Source organism: Phyllobates terribilis, unplaced genomic scaffold, assembly GCF_046119375.1.
Source record: "Phyllobates terribilis strain yellow unplaced genomic scaffold, ASM4611937v1 Scaffold_2__4_contigs__length_985480577, whole genome shotgun sequence".
NCBI lineage: Eukaryota > Metazoa > Chordata > Amphibia > Anura > Dendrobatidae > Phyllobates > Phyllobates terribilis.
The window spans coordinates 843,903,767-843,923,939 of record NW_027362762.1 but is presented as its reverse complement, the minus strand read 5'-3'; the positions used below and the strand labels follow the sequence as shown (position 1 = coordinate 843,923,939).

General features: G+C 42.9%; 1 protein-coding gene across 6 annotated transcripts in view; it reads right to left on the bottom strand.

The window, feature by feature from the left end:
* Window positions 1-20,173, bottom strand: part of PIMREG (PICALM interacting mitotic regulator) — a 45,775-nt gene that overhangs the window by 3,197 nt on the left and 22,405 nt on the right. For 4 of the 6 annotated variants that reach the window (XM_073667821.1, XM_073667822.1, XM_073667819.1 and 1 more), the window contains 2 exons: window positions 6,997-7,337; window positions 3,502-3,597 (listed from right to left, as the gene is read on the bottom strand). In XM_073667821.1, coding sequence (XP_073523922.1) covers window positions 3,502-3,597; window positions 6,997-7,337 — 437 coding nt within the window. Of the gene's footprint in view, window positions 1-1,698; window positions 1,746-3,501; window positions 3,598-6,996; window positions 7,338-20,173 lie in introns of all 6 variants that reach the window. The other 2 variants (XM_073667823.1, XM_073667824.1) reach the window with 1 other exon arrangement.

The window sequence follows — 20,173 nt, the reverse complement described above, 5'->3', positions numbered from 1 at the left end:
GTTTTGGCTGCAGAAAAAAAGCAGCAAAAAGACAAAGCATGAACATAGCCTTAAGAGTCTGGTAAGAATTTGCAAACTGTATAAATCACCTTTTCAAAAGGAAAAAAAAAATCACTTTTGCAGAAGTTAGAACACTTTGATGTCCACTCTAACAATAAAAGAGCATTTAGCACAATCACTTAGTGTGACACTAAACTCAACAGCTCATTTATTGCCTGTTAAAGGAAAAAAAGTCTTAATACTGGAAGCAGGTCAGGGATACAGCTCCTACAAAGTTCAGAAATAAGCTTTTATTCTCAGGCTTCTATGTAGAGAATAAAATCATTCACAGTATAAGCACACAGCCTTCTGGTTTCTGAAAGGAATGGAGCAGCAGCTTCATGAAAAGGAGTAGAAACATTGTGGGGAAAGAAGACCATTCTTCTAAGACACACTGACAAAGTAGAGTGAAATGCCACCTGCATTAAAGAGGACTTTTCACCAAATTTGTCATGTTGAACTAGACACACGAAGTAATAGTGGATACAGAGCGATTTAATTTGCTTCTTTATGCCTCTCCATTGTGGAGAGATTATCAATAAAAGCATTTGGCACCTAAAGAGTTAAATTATTATAATAGGTATTTTAAGTTTAAGTGGGTGTTAGCCATTTCACAAGGGCATGTACTTCTCCCTGTATGACGATGACCAATCAGGGCAGGCAGCAACACTGGAACAGATTTCTCAGTGTCTGAGACTGACGACAGATGGACCTGATCTCCTGGTCTAACCTCCTGCATGATTAGAAAGCACAGATGATTAACACCTTTCAGGTAAAATCCCTGTGGGGGAGGGGCAGCACAGCTGAGTTTAGCTGTGTCACAGCTTTTCTCTTCTCATAGCACTGTCAGCCTTGCACACTGCAGGTCTAGAGATTAATGCTCAGAGTCAGTAATCACACTAATATCTGTAATAAAATGTTTGTAAATCGATCTGCAGTGAGAGCAGAGCATGGTGTCATAAGGTTTTACACAGAATTAGCCCAGAACAGGCTGCTCCTGTGTGACATGTAGTGACAGCCTGATTTCACTGCAGAGTGATTACAAGTTGTCTCAGCACAGCAGACATAAGTGTGATACTGACACACTCAGTAATTAGAAGAGCTAAGGATTTGTAATGTGGCACAGCCAACCTCAGCTGCACTGCCCATCCTCCCACAGTGACGCATGCAGGAGGTTAGACCAGAAGATCAGAGCTGTATTATTACATCTCACACGCTGAAAAATGTTCTAAAAGCTACGTTGGGGGGGCGTGTTCTTTTCCTGCTGTGCAGCTGCTTGCTTACGATTGGTCAGTATCTTACAGGGAGAAGTACACTCCACAGTCAAAACTGTCTAACCACACTTGGATGTAAAAAAAAAAAAAAAGTTAACTCATTAGCAATCAAAGTATTTGGCACCTTATATCTCCACAAATATCCTTTTTAATAAATCAAGGATAACCCTAAATGACATATATCAAACCTTTATGGATTCATTACTGGACATATGATGCAATGTGATCCCAGTGTCTGTAAATAAGTGTTAAAGGAATATCAGTGCTCTTAGCTTTAAAGGTCAGTGGTTTAAAGGAGAAACGTAGATATCCAGGTGGGTTAGTAAATACATCCACGTCATGCAAAGCTTTATAGGATACAATGAATAAAATTCCGGAACTTTACCTGCCAAACACATTCTTCAGTTATCAATGAGAGAAACGGTCATGTCGCTGATAATAGATGGAAGAACAATACATGTCAGCAGATTGTTTGGTGCACATAAGGCCAGATTACTGGGCTTCTAAAGTCATTACAGGAACTTTTGAAGGTAGTGTAAAAAATGTACAAGTAGTACAGTGAATAATTTACTACATGTACTTTTAAGGCCTCCATACACATTAGAATAATGTTCGACAAACCCGCTGATATCAATGTGTTCGGCCGACAAGCTAAAGTGTATGGGGGCCCGGACAACTGATTGTTGGAGGAGATGTCGGATTTTGAACTATTGATCACCTTGTTCTACTGGAAATGAGCCATAAGCAGAGATGTTTGTCGGTGGCATTCTCATAGAGACAGAATGCTTGGCCGATCGAGCGCTCATGTGTAAGACGGCCGAGATGGCTGGCACTGAATGGTCGGCCGAAGCATCACTCGTTCAAGCATGTCCGACTTTAGAAGTTCGGGTCGCCACAAACCAGCAGATATTGGTTGCGATTCATCTCGAACAGTGCATAAGCTATAAGGACAATTCATCAGGTTTCTATATACAATTGTATACAGGAATCGGGGCAGCGGAACAATTACCAATGTGGAATCTATTCTCTATTCAGAACAGATCTGAAAGCAAATTTTATAGCAATCAAAAGGGTTTACCCAAGATAGGAAATAACTTATTGGGCATTTGGCTTCTGACCACTGGGGTCTCAGCAATCCAGAGAACAGGACTTCACAGGGCTCCATTCGAATGGAGGGGAGGCCTTATGCAACCTCTGCTCTTTCATGGTCAATGGGCTTGCCAGAGAAAGCAGAGTACAGAGCTGAGGCATTTCTAGTAGCCTCAGACAATGAAAGGAGAAGCGGTGCACGACTAACTCTGCTCCATTCTGCAGAGCCCCATTCTTGGGATTACTGGGAGCCCCAGTGATCGGACTGCAAGGGATCAGCAAGTTATCTCAAGTTTGAATGCTGGAAAAAAAACCTTAAAAGGAGTACTTGTACCTTAGACATACTGTACATAGCATATTCACAGAAGCACTGGCACTATCGCCAGAATGTGTATGAAGGCAGTGTCTGGCAGCTGCTGCTGCCTCACCGGGAGGGGGCACACTGGTTGTGCAGATGGGTGAAGATTCTAGAAATGGGAGCCGCATCTATCAGACATTTATCGCATATCCACAGAACATAACATAATGTCAAAAGCTAAGCACCAATCAGGGACCCTCATAGTAAAATTGGATTGTAGAAGACAAAGTGAAAACGTGCCCTGTCCCCAACCTGCTGCAGGACCTGCCACAACTCTACACAAAAGGCAATGCTGAAAATATCAGAAACAGTAATAAAGTGCTGCCACTTGGAGATTATAAATCTGTTGCCTTATGGGAGAAATATGCAAAAAAGTTGTAACTAGTCCGGGATACACCATTTATCTTCCACCCACAGATGCCTACGCAGGGTAATTCAGTGTAGCTGTTGGCGGCCCTGATAACATTTGTGCTACTTTTATTTACGATAAGTTCCTGAAATGTCAGTACTCATGTACCATGCCATTTTTTATGTGAATGTGTCATTTCTTAGCCAGTTTCTAAATCCCACGATGATATGGAATAAGCCAAACTGTATCTGCTCTGGTGGCTGAACCGGTCAGAGCAAATGCTAGCTTCAATAAATGGCCGCTTTCAGCCCCAGATATTACTGTACTGGTATCAGATCTATGCTCCAGGCGGCATATTCCAGGGAGGAATCGCACAAATAAAGCCACTGTACCTTTCTTCCTTTAAGATGGCATCATCAAATACCCTAGAGAGGCGTTTCAGCTGCCGGATTCCTGCGGAAACAGATTCCAGGTCTTTTTCAAATTGCCTGTAAGTAAAAGAAACAAAAAGGTAATAAAACAGATATCAGTGTAGGAATAGGCCAAAATACATAGAAATGCATATACTGTCACACTGGGAAAGTGCTCTCCTACTAGATAGTCTTATGCCTAGAAATAGATTTAGATACAGGTGGTCTAAATGAGCAATTCTGCTCCATTTCTGATGTATAGAAGGCACAATCTGCATAACGACTTTGAACAGATCATGCAGACATCCAATGTTAGTACTGAAAGGGGAAGATAGAAGTGAAAAGAACAAAGTATTAGGCTAAGGCTGTGTGCCCACGTAGCGTTTTTCAAGCGTTTTTGATGCGGAATTTCCGCAGCGGAAACGCTTGTAAAACGCTTGGTAACCCGCACCCCATGGTCCCCAATGGGATTCCGCAAGTTCTATGAACATGCTGCGGATTTTTCCGCAGCGTTTATGCTGCGTTCAAAAATTCGCAGCATGTCATTTAATTTTGCGTTTCCGCAAGCAGAATTGCCTTTGTCCAATGCATAAAAAACGCAAGGCAATTCCGCATGTGGAAAACGCGTGATAAACGCGCGAAAAATGCGCGATAAACGCGTGCGGAATTCCGCATGCGTTTTTCCGGGAGAGGACTTGCAGAAATGAAGCAGAAATTTTCTGCTTCATAAATGCAACGTGGGCACATAGCCTTAAAGAAGTTGTCCACTACTTTGACATTGATGCCCTATAGGTAAGCACTTCCGGCCGCCGGCACCGATAACGGCTGATCGGCAGGGGTGCCACGTGTGGGACCCCAGCCGATCATACATTGATGCCCTATCTTAAGGATAGGGCATCAATGCCAAAGTAGTGGACAACCCCTTTAAAGAAGTTGTCCACTACTTGGACAACTCCTTGTCATCCTCCACGCTTGGCCCTGATAAAATAAATACTCACCTCCTGTGCTGGCGCCGTTCCTGAGGTGTCAGCACTCGCTCTCCCTGAGGCTCCCGGGCTGTTGTTGTGACACGTGACCCTGGCGCATAATCAGTGCTGGCATGACTGTTCTGTTGTCCTGTTGAATTGAACAAAAGGAGGAAGTCTTATAAGCTGCAGCCCGGACTTCCTCTTCATGTTGAATTTGTCCGAAGGCAGGGACAGTGACACCTGCGCTGATTTGGTCACGTGTCATAACAACCGCACGGAAGCACCAGGACTGCGAAGCTGACACCGCGGGAACGGTGCCGGCACCAAAGGTGAGTATAGGCTTTTTTATTTTATCGGGGCCAAACATTTAGTTAAAGGGGTTGTCCACTACTTTGACAACCCCTTTTTGAAGGTACAATTGCACTGTATGATTACTGAGAATGAGCGTTCCAAGGAACGCTAGTTTCACAATAGTGCAGTCTAAATGCTTGTTCGTTGGGTGAAATGATCTTTTGGTACACACCAAACACTAATGTCTTAGATAGCACATTCTGTGTAAACAGGACCTGTACTGCCGAGAACAGAGTCAGAGTCAGTATAAAATGGACCGACTCCAACTCCTAAAATATATAATAAATTGGGTACAGTAGTTCAATGCAGTTTGTGGGGAATTTTTTTTATGTAAGAATTTGGGAAAGTTAAATGTCCTATAAATGTCTGTCCTATTCCTGATCTTAGGGTCTAGACTTTTAGCGGAGATGAATCTGTGCTACAGTAAATGTATCACTTAAACATGAGCCATGTATGAGGGAGTCGGAGTTGTGGAGTCGGAGTCATGAAAATTGAGGAGTTGGAGGTTTGGTTTACTGACTCCACAGTCCTGCTCTGTACACAGGTTATTAAACGATTACTGATCAGTAAAAATTTACTGATTGCTGGTCGTTTAAAGGTGTAATCCAGGACTAATTTATTTTTTTCTCATGGGCTAATGAACTTACACATAGGTAGTTAGTATTTTTAAAAATTCAACACAAAATGCTACCTTTAATGACTACTGAAGTCTCAGTATTATTCATTCCCTTTATCACAAGCACCTTTAGTGCTTAGTAGAGTGCTTTAGTTGTTCTAACCTGCTGCAAAAATGGTGCCTGGAGAGACACTAACTTCTATGAGTGTTCCTGAGGAATCCTAGCCCTTTTATCATGAACGCTGGTGTGAAGAAACAGCTTCTTATCTTAATCAGCCAGATGTCTAGATTTGTTAAGGCAAGAGAAATACACGATTGTGTTTGTGTTGACTTGTGAATGTATGTGTATCTCTGTGGCTGGTCAAGAAGGGCATACTATTATTTGTATAACCCTGAATGTTGTCTTTTCTTGGTTCTGAAACAATGATGTTTGTTACTATGCTAATTACATATTATACTAAAGCCAGCTAGATGTGATTAAATGCTCAAACAATGAGACCTTAGCCCTGTGGAATAATAACCTCCCCAAACCCTGCCCTGTGGATGTGTACTTGGAAGAACAAATGCGAACTATTTAAGGAACATATGCCTCCGTAGCAGAAGCTTTGAAGCAGAGAATTGAAAGAGACTTTACAAGGAGAATCAAGTCAGTCAAACTCTTCAGGACACCAGCCTGGTAGCATGGCTCCATACAAAGAGACACAGATTTGGATTCTACATGATTCCAGCCTAAGGGTATATGGCACTGACTGGAAAGATACGGCTCTGCTCCAATGATCAGAGAGCCCATAGATACATTTGGGGAGACCAGGTTGGGACTAGTCGATCATCTGGTCCATTGGAAACTCTGAGAGCTACGGTGGGACCCTCAGGTCTCCTGGCCATGTACCTCAATGGACTGCTAGCTTCCTAAGCTTGCCGCTACCTTTTCTCTGTGGGGATCCACCAAAAGCGGGGGGCCACTGGTTGAGGTAGTTGGCCCTTCAAGTCCAAAAGTTGCAGCTGTTCTATCCCAGGCGGGCCAGCGGAAGAGTGAGACTGCGTAATACTGTACAATCTTGAGTATTTGCTGGGACTGTTCTATGTATTTATTGTCCATTTGGTGGTTCAATAAAGTATTGCCACACTGTTTTACCCTCACCCTGTGTTGTCTGAGTAGTATTATGCCCACGAAAGACCCCGTGTCTTCACAGCTGGGTGGTTTACTAAAGACACTTGTCATGAAGGGGATGAATATTTCTGAGACTGCAGTAGTCATTACATGTGGCATTTTGTGGTGAATTTGGAAAACCCACTTGTTATATTAGCGGTGTTCAGCATTTAAACCGTCCTTTGGTTTATTGCAAAAGCAGAAAGTTTGTACATTTTTCTAATAAACCTAATTTGTAATGTGGTTAAATCATTCTGATTGCAACTGTAAACTTCCCTCTGGAAATCTCTCTCTCCATTGAACGGTCAGGCTGAGGGAACACTCAAGTTACATACGTACAAAATGTTACAATATAAGGAGTTTAGCTTGACAAACCCAACCTCTCCACGTACCTTCTTCTACTCACGGTCACAGGTGACGCATATGGGCTGTTCAGGGATGCCAGCCTGACAGATCTTCTCAGGTTTAGCCCTTCATTCCCCACTATATTTGAGAAGCTTTTCCACTGAGAGCTGCTGGCTCTTCTGGTATAGGGGGAAGCCCTTTTGCTGGACTTTGGGGTGACCCGACTATTTGGACTTGCTTCTTCCATCAATTGTCGACATCTAGGGGTTCTAGGTGTAGACGATTTTCTACTGTTTTTTGGTGTACGGCTTTGCTTTGTGGCACTTCGAGCCTGGCTTGGAGATTCCAAGAGATACTGATTGGCGTTTCTGCCATTTTTCTTTAATTTCTGCAAAATATAATAAAGTTAAAATATCAATCAAGTACAGATTTAGTGCATAAAAATGTTTAGCCTGTTGACGAACAAAATCCAGTTACAGCCAAATATTTCACATTTTGACGCCTCAGTGCGGAGTACCTGCTACCATTTTTCTACACCCCAGTTCCAGCATGGTTGAGTCACTTTGCTTTGTTTTCACATGAAAAAAGTAAGGTTTTTTGGCCAAAATTCTCTCATAAAGACCACTTCTGGACAGATGTCTCTGAACAGTAGATGGGTGTAGCCGAGTCCTACGGGTTACTGCCAGTTCTGAACATCTTCTGATTTCGTAGGAAAATAAGCATGATGTGTTTTTCATTTGCTGCACTAAGTTTCCTTGGCTGATTACTGAGCCTATGGTCCACAGTGTTGTGGAAAAAAAGGCAAATAATTATCCATTAGGCAATACCATCAATGAGACATCTGACTGGCTCCAAGATTATTATAGCAGGACAACGACGCCAAAACATTCAACCAGTGTCATTAAGAATCATCTTCAGCTTTCACAGCAAATATTAATGGGATTTAGATTTCTCTGTTCATGCTGCATTTTGTTAATAAAAATACAAACTATTATTAACACTTCAATTTTTCAGTTTTCCCACACCTGCTTAAAACTTTTGCACAGCACTGTGTATGTATATCAACCTTTTTGAACGTTTTGAACCAACTTTACAGCAGTGCCACTTTTCTTTCTATAAAACTTAGGAGATATTTCTTTTACTCATTTTGTACACAGAAACTTTTGTATCCCATAATCCCACCACTGGGCTTTGCTTGGCTGCAGTTGGTTTGGAGCGCGATTTGTGCTGCTCTTATTCTCTTTTATGCGTCTGTTAAAGCGGTGCTAGTCTGAACATCTTAAGGGATTACGTCTTCACACAGCCCTTTGAAGCGGACACTTCAATATATACAACTCAATGCCTGAGAAGATGAAGGATTCCATTGAATACCTGAAGGTTAAAACGAAGGTAATGTGCTCACCCACAATAACATTTACATCCAAGCTACATTTTACAGTATACGGAATAGAAAAGATTAGCAAAGTGATCTATATTCAACAGATAGCAAATCACTACATCAAAGACATCACCACCATGGTTTTACAGTATTATACACATGTGAATAAAGGGGCTTTAGAAATTCTAAAAGAAAAAATAAATCACTGGTGAAACTTAGATGGAAAGATCCCAACGGTATACCTACACCCCACAGACCCAAAATGTGTCAGTGTATATGGCAGTACCGTTACCACTGGTGCCCTACGCACTGAATAATAACGGGGTCTGCTATCATCTAGCAGTTTGATGGAAGAATAGCGTTGCATGCAAAGTTATCTCCACTATCTAATCTGCTGGGACTGAAAGAGGCTTCTGACATCAATTTGAAGAAAACCTAAACAGAAATTTATTTTTTTTACAAAACAAAACAAAAAAAAATACCGTACTTTTCGAACTATAATACGCACTTTTTTCCTCCAAAATTTTGGAGGAAAGTGGGAGGTGCGTCATATATATTCATTTTATACAGTAGATATATTCATTATATACAGTACAGACCAAAAGTTTGGACACACCTTGTCATTTAAAGATTTTTCTGTATTTTCATGACTATGAAAATTGTACATTCACACTGAAGGCATCAAAACTATGAATTAACACATGTGGAACTATATACTTAACAAAAAAGTGTGAAACTGAAAATATGTCTTAAATTCTAGGTTCTTCAAAGTAGCCACCTTTTGCTTTGATGACTGCTTTGCACACTCTTGGCATTCTCTTGATGAGCTTCAAGAGGTAGTCACTGGAAACGGTCTTCCAACAATCTTGAAGGAGTTCCCAGAGATGCTTAGCACTTGTTGGCCCTTTTGCCTTCACTCTGCGGTCCAGCTCACCCCAAACCATCTCGATTGGGTTCAGGTCTGGTGACTGTGGAGGCCAGGTCATCTGGCGTAGCACCCCATCACTCTCCTTCTTGGTGAAATAGCCCTTACACAGCCTGGAGGTGTGTTTAGGGTCATTGTCCTGTTGAAAAATAAATGATGGTCCAACTAAACGCAAACCGGATGGAATAGCATGCCGCTGCAAGATGCTGTGGTAGCCATGCTGGTTCAGTATGCCTTCAATTTTGAATAAATCCCCAACAGTGTCACCAGCAAAGCACCCCCACACCATCACACCACCTCCTCCATGCTTCACGGTGGGAACCAGGCATGTAGAGTTCATCCGTTCACCTTTTCTGCATCGCACAAAGACACGGTGGTTGGAACCAAAGATCTCAAATTTGGACTCATCAGACCAAAGCACAGATTTCCACTGGTCTAATGTCCATTCCTTGTGTTTTTTAGTCCAAACAAGTCTCTTCTGCTTGTTACCTGTCCTTAGCAGTGGTTTCCTAGCAGCTATTTTACCATGAAGGCCTGCTGCACAAATTCTCCTCTTAACAGTTGTTGAAGAGATGTCTGCTGCTAGAACTCTGTGTGGCATTGACCTGGTCTCTAATCTGAGCTGCTGTTAACCTGCGATTTCTGAGGCTGGTGACTCGGATAAACTTATCCTCAGAAGCAGGGGTGACTCTTGGTCTTCCTTTCCTGGGGCGGTCCTCATGTGAGCCAGTTTCTTTGTAGCACTTGATGGTTTTTGCAACTGCACTTGGGGACACTTTCAAAGTTTTCCCAATTTTTCGCACTGACTCACCTTCATTTCTTAAAGTAATGATGGCCACTCGTTTTTCTTTACTTAGAATTTGTATTATGGCAAGAAAATAGCAGCTAACAGTCTATTCAGTAGGACTATCAGCTGTGTATCCACCAGACTTCTGCACAAAACAACTGATGGTCCCAACCCCCATTTATAAGGCAAGAAATCCCACTTATTAAACCTGACAGGGCACACCTGTGAAGTGAAAACCATGTCCGGTGACTACCTCTTGAAGCTCATCAAGAGAATGCCAAGAGTGTGCAAAGCAGTCATCAAAGCAAAAGGTGGCTACTTTGAAGAACCTAGAATATAAGACATATTTTCAGTTGTTTCACACTTTGTTAAGTATATAATTCCACAAGTGTTAATTCATAGTTTTGATGCCTTCAGTGTGAATGTACAATTTTCATAGTCATGAAAATACAGAAAAATCTTTAAATGACAAGGTGTGTCCAAACTTTTGGTCTGTACTGTATATACACTGCTCAAAAAAAATAAAGGGAACACTCAAATAATACATCCTAGATCTGAATGAATGAAATATTCTCATTCAATACTTTGTTCTGTACAAAGTTGAATGTGCTGACAACAAAATCACCCAAAAATCATCAATGGAAATCACATGTATTAACCAATGGAGGCCTGGATTCGGAGTCACCCCCAAAATTAAAGTGGAAAAACACAATACAGGCTGATCCAACTTTGATGTAATGTCCTTAAAACAAGTCAAAATGAGGCTCAGTATTGTGTGTGGCCTCCACGTGCCTGTATGACCCCCTTACAACGCCTGATGAGGTTGCGGATGGTCTCCTGTGGGATCTCCTCCCAGACTTTGACTAAAGCATCCACCAACTCCTGGACAGCCTGTGGTGCCACGTGACGTTGGTGGATAGAGTGAGACATGATGTCCTAGATGTGCTCAATCGGATTCAGGTCTGAGGAACGGGCGGGCCAGTCCATAGCTTCAATGCGTTCATCCTGCAGGAACTGCTGACACACTCCAGCCACATGAGGTCTGGCATTGTCCTGCATTAGGAGGAACCCAGGGCCAACCGCACCAGCATATGGTCTCACAAGGGGTCTGAGGATCTCATCTCGGTACCTAATGACAGTCAGGCTACCTCTGGCAAGCACATGGAGGGCTGTGCGGCCCTCCAAAGAAATGCCACCCACAACATTACTGACCCACTGCCAAACCGGTCATGCTGAAGGATGTTGCAGGCAGCAGATCGCTCTCAACGACGTCTCCAGACTCTGTCACATGTGCTCAGTGTGAACCTGCTTTCACCTGTGAAGAACACAGGGCGCCAGTGGCGACTTTGCCAATCCTGGTGTTCTGTGGCAAATGCCAAGCATCCTGCACGGTGTTGAGCTGTGAGCACGACCCCCATCTGTGGACGTCGGGCCCTCATACCACCCTCATGGAGTCGGTTTCTAACCGTTTGTGCAGACACATGCACATTTGTGGCCTTCTGGAGGTCATTTTGCAGGGCTCTGGCAGTGCTCCTCCTTGCACAAAGGCAGAGGTAGCGGTCCTGCTGCTGGGTTGTTGCCCTACTACAGCCCCCCTCCACGTCTCCTGGTGTACTGGCCTGTCTCCTGGTAGCGCCTCCAGCCTCTGGACACTACGCTGACAGACACCGTAAACCTTCTTGCCACAGCTCGCATTGATGTGCCATCCTGGATGAAGTGCACTACCTGAGCAACTTCTGTGGGTTGTAGAGTCCGTCTCATGCTACCACGAGTGTGAAAGCACAACCAACATTCAAAAGTGACCAAAACATCAGCCAGAAAGCATTGGTACTGAGATGTGGTCTGTGGTCCCCACCTGCAGAACCACTCCTTTATTGAGGGTATCTTGCAAATAGCCAATAATTTCCATCTATTGTCTATTCCATTTGCACAACAGCATGTGAAATTGATTGTCAATCAGTGTTGCTTCCTAAGTGGACTGCTTGATTTCACAGAAGTTTGATATATAGATATAGATATATATATATATATTATATATACAGGGTGGTCCAAAAGTAGATGGACAGAAAGTGTAATAAGGTTATGAAGGGGGAGATTTATCAAACTAAATCCAGTAATTTTAGATAACATTATATGGAGTGATGAAGCTTCTTTCAAATTATCCGGCCATATTAACAGACATAATTGTATTTACTGGTATAATGAGAACATGCATTTAACATTAGAGCAACAACTCAATGAGCCTGGTGTCAATGTTTGGGGTGGTAGTTCAAGTTTTGTTGTTTTAGGACCAATATTTTTTGATGGAACAGTCACAGGAGATAAGTATCTCGAAATTCTAATGAATCAAGTTGTTCCCCCGGTACAGCAACAGCCTAATTCAAATGACCTTTATTTCCAACAAGATGGGGCCCCTCCACATTATTCAAGAGTGGTCCGCGAGTATCTTGATGAAACATTTCCTAATAAATGGATTGGCTGAAGAGGCCCGCTTGATTGGCCGGCACGCTCACCAGACTTGACCCCAATGGATTTTTTCTTTTGGGGAGTACTCAAGGACAAAGCTTATAGTCGAAAACCAAAAAGTGTCAGTGATTTGAAAAATTACATAAGAGATGCATTTCAAGAAATTAATACCCAAAGAGACTTGTGCAAAAAAGTTTGTCGAAGCGTAAGAGGCAGACTTCAAAGCTGTTCAAATTGTAATGGAAAACAGTTTGAGCACCTGCGTTGATAAAATTTAAGGGCTTTTGTATTATTGTTCAGAATAAAATTTAATTGTCAATGTTATGCTTGTGTTAGTAAATATAATTTTATATATAAATCAAAATAAATGTTATTATTTTCTGTCCACCTACTTTTGGACCACCCTGTACATATACACATATACACATATATATATATATATATATATATATATATATATATAGAGAGAGAGAGATATATATATATATATTGAGAGATATATACATATATATATATTGAGAGATATATTGAGATATATATATATTGAGATATATATATATATTTATATTGAGAGATAGATATATATATATATATATATATATAGATATATATATATATATATAGATATATATATATATATATAAACAGTGCCTACAAGTAGTATTCAACCCCCTGCAGATTTAGCTGGTTTGATAAGATGCAAATAAGTTAGAGCCTTCAAACTGCAAATGAGAGTAGGTTTTATGAACAGAAGCATAATACTTACAAACCAAAAAGTTATGTTGCTCAGTTGAATTTTATTAAATTTTAAACATAAAAGTGTGGGTCAATTATTATACAACCCCTATGTTTAATATTTTGTGGAATAACCCTTGTTTGCAATTACAGCTAATAATCGTCTTTTATAAGACCTGATCAGGCCGGCACAGGTCTGTGGAGTTATCTTGGCCCACTCCTCCATGCAGATCTTCTCCAATTTATCTAGGTTCTTTGGGTGTCTCATGTGGACTTTATTCTTGAGCTCCTTCCACAAGTTTTGAATTGGGTTAAGGTCAGGAGACTGACTAGGCCACTCCAACACCTTGACTTTTTCCCTCTTGAACCAGGCCTTGGTTTTCTTGGTTGTGTGCTTTGGGTCGTTGTCTTGTTGGAAGATGAAATTACGACCCATCTTAAGATCCTTGATGGAGGAGCGGAGGTTCTTGGCCAAAATCTCCAGGTAGGCCGTGCTATCCATCTTCCCATGGATGCGGACCAGATGGCCTTGGCAGAGAAACAGCCCCACAGCATGATGCTGCCACCACCATGCTTGACTGTAGGGATGGTATTCTTGGGGTCGTATGCAGTGCCATCCAGTCTCCAAACGTCACGTGTGTGGTTGGCACCAAAGATCTCGATCTTGGTCTCATCAGACCATAGAACCTTGAACCAGTCTGTCTCAGAGTCCTCCAAGTGATCATAAGCAAACTGTAGACGAGCCTTGACATGACGCTTTGAAAGTAAAGGTACCTTACGGGCTCGTCTGGAACGGAGACCATTGCGGTGGAGTACGTTACGTATGGTATTGACTGAAACCAATGTCCCCACTGCCATGAGATCTTCCCGGAGCTCCTTCCTTGTTGTCCTTGGGTTAGCCTTGACTCTTCGGACAAGCCTGGCCTCGGCACGGGAGGACACTTTCAAAGGCTGTCCAGGCCGTGGAAGGCTAACAGTAGTTCCATAAGCCTTCCACTTACGGATGATGCTCCCAACAGTGGAGACAGGTAGGCCCAACTTCTTGGAAAGGGTTTTGTACCCCTTGCCAGCCTTGTGACCCTCCACGATCTTGTCTCTGATGGCCTTGGAATGCTCCTTTGTCTTTCCCATGTTGACCATGTCTGAGTGCTGTTCACAAGTTTGGGGAGGGTCTTAAATAGTCAGAAAAGGCTGGCAAAAGAGATCTTTAATCCACACATGTGAAGCTCATTATTCTTGGTGCCTGAACTACTTCTTAATACTTTTGGGGGACCAAACAGAATTCTTGTGGTTTGAGGGGTTGAATAATAAATGACACTCAGAATTAACTTTTAACGTTTAAAAAAAAAAAAAAAAAAATTGCTGCAGTGCATTTCCCACTTCCAGGCTGATCTACAGTACAAATGTCACAATGCCAAGTTAATTCCGCATGTGTCAACCAGCTAAATCTGCAGGGGGTTGAATACTACTTGTAGGCACGGTGTATATATATATATATATATATATATATATATATATATATATATATATATATATATATATATATATATATATATATATATATATATATATATATATATATATATATATATATATATATATATATATATATATATATATATATATATATTTATTACACACACATATATATACACTAGCTATTGAACCCGTTCTACGCCCGGGTGGCGAGCATTTTTATAGGTACATTTTTAATTTTATTAAATTATCCTGCGCCATTTGGTTTAAAGACGTCTGCGAATTTGCATAAACAGTGTCTTCAATAAAATGGTGCCGCAGTGTGGTATGCACACGTGCTGACTCGGGTGCCTCACTGCGCAGGCGCCACCCATCCCGTCCAGCATATATAAGATGTACTGAGAATACAGGGGGGTGTACTCACTTACGCTGAGCACTGTATGTATAACGTACTGAGAATACAGGGGGTGTACTCACTTACGCTGAACACTGTATATAACGTACTGAGAATACAGGGGGGTGTACTCACTTATGCTGAGCGCTGTATGTATAACGTACTGAGAATACAGGGGGGTGTACTCACTTATGCTGAGCGCTGTATGTATAACGTACTGAGAATACAGGGGGGTGTACTCACTTATGCTGAGCGTTGTATGTATAACGTACTGAGAATACAGGGGGGTGTACTCACTTATGCTGAGCGCTGTATGTATAACGTACTGAGAATACAGGGGGGTGTACTCACTTATGCTGAGCGCTGTATCTATAACGTACTGAGAATACAGGGGGGTGTACTCACTTATGCTGAGCGCGGTATGTATAACGTACTGAGAATACAGGGGGTGTACTCACTTATGCTGAGCGCTGTATGTATAACGTACTGAGAATACAGGGGGTGTACTCACTTATGCTGAGCGCTGTATGTATAACGTACTGAGAATACAGGGGGGTGTACTCACTTATGCTGAGCGCTGTATGTATAACGTACTGAGAATACAGGGGGGTGTACTCACTTATGCTGAGCGCAGTATGTATAACGTACTGAGAATACAGAGGGTGTACTCACTTATGCTGAGCGTTGTATGTATAACGTACTGAGAATACAGGGGGGTGTACTCACTTATGCTGAGGGCTGTATGTATAACGTACTGAGAATACAGGGGGGTGTACTCACTTATGCTGAGCGCAGTATGTATAACGTACTGAGAATACAGGGGGGTGTACTCACTTATGCTGAGCGCTGTATGTATAACGTACTGAGAATACAAGGGGGTGTACTCACTTATGCTGAGGGCTGTATGTATAACGTACTGAGCATACAGGGGGGTGTACTCACTTATGCTGAGCGCAGTATGTATAACGTACTGAGAATACAGGGGGGTGTACTCACTTATGCTGAGCGCTGTATGTATAACGTACTGAGAATACAGGGGGGTGTACTCATTTACGCTGAGTGCTGTATGTATAACGTACTGATAATATAGGAGTGTACTCATGAATGTGTCTCTCTCTTCCCCTGGACATATTGTCGTCATGGCGCCACACTGAGCATGTTCAGTCTATGGAGGCTTCGGACAGAGACACACATCCCCGGTTATATATATATATATATATATATATATATATATATATATATATATATATATATATATATATATATATATATATATATATATACATACATATATATATACATATACATACACACACACACAGTGGCTGTGGGTGGTGAGGGGAGCAGCAGCAGCAGCGGAGGAGTGGGGCACAGGAGGCAGGATCCGCCTGCTGCAGCCTACACTGTGCCTGCTACTAAAGAAAATGAATATTCACTGCTCCCCACGCCCACTGTACCTGCAGTGCGGCTCCTGGTAAGCATGGCACCCCCTCACCCCTCTTCCTGGTATGCTTGGCAGCCCCTGATCCCCATCACGCTGCATACAAAAAATAAACAATTATGCTCACCTCCTCTCTCCTCCAGAGCTGCGTCCTGTTCTGCTGCCGACCGGGATCTCACTGTGTGAGCCGCGCATGGTGTTACTGCCATGCGCCCTCACCCTGTGAGATGCTGTGCCGGAATAGTCACTGCTCCGCACGCCGGGACTGTGTGTGTGGGGAGCAGTGACCATTCATTCTCCTTAATAGCACGCACACTGCAGCCGCAGCACGGCTCCTGCTGCCGCTCTGTGGTCTGTGTGCCAGCTATTAGAGACCATGGGTTGTAGTGAATATTCATGGTCTTTAATAGTGGGCACACCTGACCGCCGGCCGCAGCAGGAGCCACGCTGCAGGTACAGTGTGCACACTCTTAAGGTGAGTGAATGGTCACTGCTCCCCACGCACACAGTCCCGGTGTGGGGAGCTGTGACTATTCCGGCACAGAATCTCACAGTGTGAGGGCGCATGGCAGTTACGCCATGCGTGGCTCACACAGTGAGATCCCAGTCTTAAGTAGAGCGGGACGCAACGTTGGAGGAGAGAGGAGGTGAGCATAATTCTTTTATTTTTTGTGTGTACAACGTGATGGGGATCAGGGGGTGCCAAGCATACCAGGGTGAGGGATGAAGGTTGCCATGCATACCAGGGTGAGGGATGAAGGTTGCCATGCATACCAGGGTGAGGGATGAAGGTTGCCATGCATACCAGGGTGAGGGATGAAGGTTGCCATGCATACCAGGATGAGGGATGAAGGATGCCATGCATACCAGGATGAGGGATGAAGGATGCCATGCATACCAGGATGGGGGATGAGGGTTGCCATGCATATCAGGATGGGGATGAGGGGCATATATACCAGGATGGGGGATATTAACAGAATTAGGGGACATTACCCCTATAACAGTGTCAGCAGCAGACCCAGTACCCCTTAACAGGGCATCATGACCACGTTTTTTGCTTACATTTTTTTTTCTATTTTCCTCCTCTAAAACCTAGGTGCGTTTTATGGTCCAGTGTGTCTTACAGTCCGAGAAAAACGGTACATATTTTTATAATTCCACTTATTCGGTACATTTTCTTCCATTTTTGGCTTGTATCACAATAAAGCAGAGAAGTACAGTGGGTACGGAAAGTATTCAGACCCCTTTAAATTTTTCACTCTTTGTTTCATTGCAGCCATTCGGTAAATTCTAAAAAGTTAATTTTTTTTCTCATTAAACTACATTCTGCACCCCATCTTGACTGAAAAAAAACCCCAGAAATGTAGACATTTTTTTCAAATTTATTAAAAAAGAAAAACTGAAATATCACATGGTCATAAGTATTCAGACCCTTTGCTCAGACACTCATATTTAAGTCACATGCTGACAGAATTGTGGAAAGGCAGAGATCTGGCCAAGGTTACAAAAGAATTTCTGTATTACTCAAGGTTCCTAAGAGCACAGTGGCCTCCATAATCCTTAAATGGAAGAAGTTTGGGACCACCAGAAGTCTTCCTAGACCTGGCCGTCCAGCCAAACCGAGCAATCGTGGGAGAAGAGCCTTGATGAGAGAGATAAAGAAGAATCCCAAGATCACTGTGGCTGAGCTCCAGAAATGCAGTAGGGACATGGGAGAAAGTTCCACAAAGTCAACTATCACTGCACCTTTATGGCAGAGTGGCCCGACGGAAGCCTCTCCTCAGTGCAAGACATATGAAAGCCCGCATAGAGTTTGCTCAAAAACACATGAAGGACTCCCAGACTATGAGAAATAAGATTCTCTGGTCTGATGTGACGAAGATAGAACTTTTTGGTGATAATTCTAAGCGGTATGTGTGGAGAAAACCAGGCACTGCTCATCACCTGCCCAATACAATCCCAACAATGAAACATGGTGGTGGCAGCATCGTGCTATGGGGGTGTTTTTCAGCTGCAGGGACAGGACGACTGGTTGCAATTGAAGGAAACATGAATGCGGCCAAGTACAGAGATATCCTGGATGAAAACCTCTTCCAGAGTGCTCTGGACCTCAGACTTGGCTGAAGGTTCACCTTCCAAAAAGACAATAACCCTAAACACAGCTAAAACAACAAAGGAGTGGCTTCAGAACAACTCTGTCACCATTTTTGACTGGCCCAGCCAAAGCCCTGACCTAAACTCAATTGAGTATTTTTGGAGACCTGAAAATGGCTGTCCACCAACGTTCACCATCCAACCTGACGGAACTGGAGAGGATCCCCAAATCCAGGTGTGAAAAGTCATAAGTTACTTACCGGTAATGGGATTTTTCGGAGACCATGACAGCACCACGAGAGAGAGGATCCGCCCACCAAGGACAGGAAACCTACAGGCTTAAAAGGGGGCGGCCCTCCCTCTCGCGTCAGTTTGGATTACAGAGCATTGAGAGGACCGCCTGGTAAGTAGACATAGCAAAACAATCATAAAAATAACATTTTTATACAACACCACTAAGTGAGAAAAGGTTGTAATTAATAGATGAGGAGTGCTCCCATAAGGTGAAGGGAGGGAATATAAGGGTGCTGTCATGGTCTCCGAAAAATCCCGTTACCGGTAAGCAACTTATGACTATCGGTCGACCATGACAGCACCACGAGAGAATTGCAGAGATGAAAAAGTCTAGGGAGGGACCACAGCCTGGAGCACCCTTCTCCCAAATGTGAGGTTGGATGAAACACCCAAATCCAGTCTATAGTGCCTATAGAAGGTAGATGGAGAAGACCAGGTAGCAGTCTTACATATGTCTTCCATCGAGAAACCAGTCTTCTCCGCCCATGAGGTTGCCACCGCCCGGGTAGAGTGAGCCTTCAACCTCCGTGGCGCTTCCTTACCGCTGGAGACATAGGCTAGAGTAATAGCCTCCCTGAGCCACCTAGCTATGGTGGATTTAGTAACCTGAAGCCCCTTCCTCACCCCTTGGAAGGAGATAAATAAGGAACTATCTTTCTTGAAGGCCTGGGTGACCGACAGGTACTTAATCACACATCTTCTAACATCTAAGGTATGGAACTCTGCTTCTTTTTGGTTACTTGGATTAGGACAGAACGAGGGAAGCATTATTTCCTGGAGTCTATGGAAACGGGAAACTACTTTAGGGAGATATGCCGAGTCCGTTCTAAGAATTATTCTATCGTCCAGGATTTGAGTGAAAGGTGGGGCTGAAGACAGAGCCTGGATATCACTAACCTTTCTAGCTGATGTTAGAGCTATTAGAAGCGCTGTTTTAAGGGAGATGGACTTAAGAGATGCTGACTATTGGTTCAAAAGGTGAACCGGTTAATGCTTTTAGAACTAAATTTAGATCCCAGGGTACTAAATTGCTTTTGATAACCGGTCTGGATCTAAACACAGCTCTGATAAAGCGAGAAATCTAGTAATTCCCTGCCAAGTCACAGTTATATAGAGCACCTAAGGCAGAGACTTGGACTTTAAGGGTGCTTGTCGCCAACCCCATCTCGAGGCCCTTCTGTAAAAATTCTAAAATTTTACTAATTTGAGCTCCCCCACCAACTGTAGAACCAGA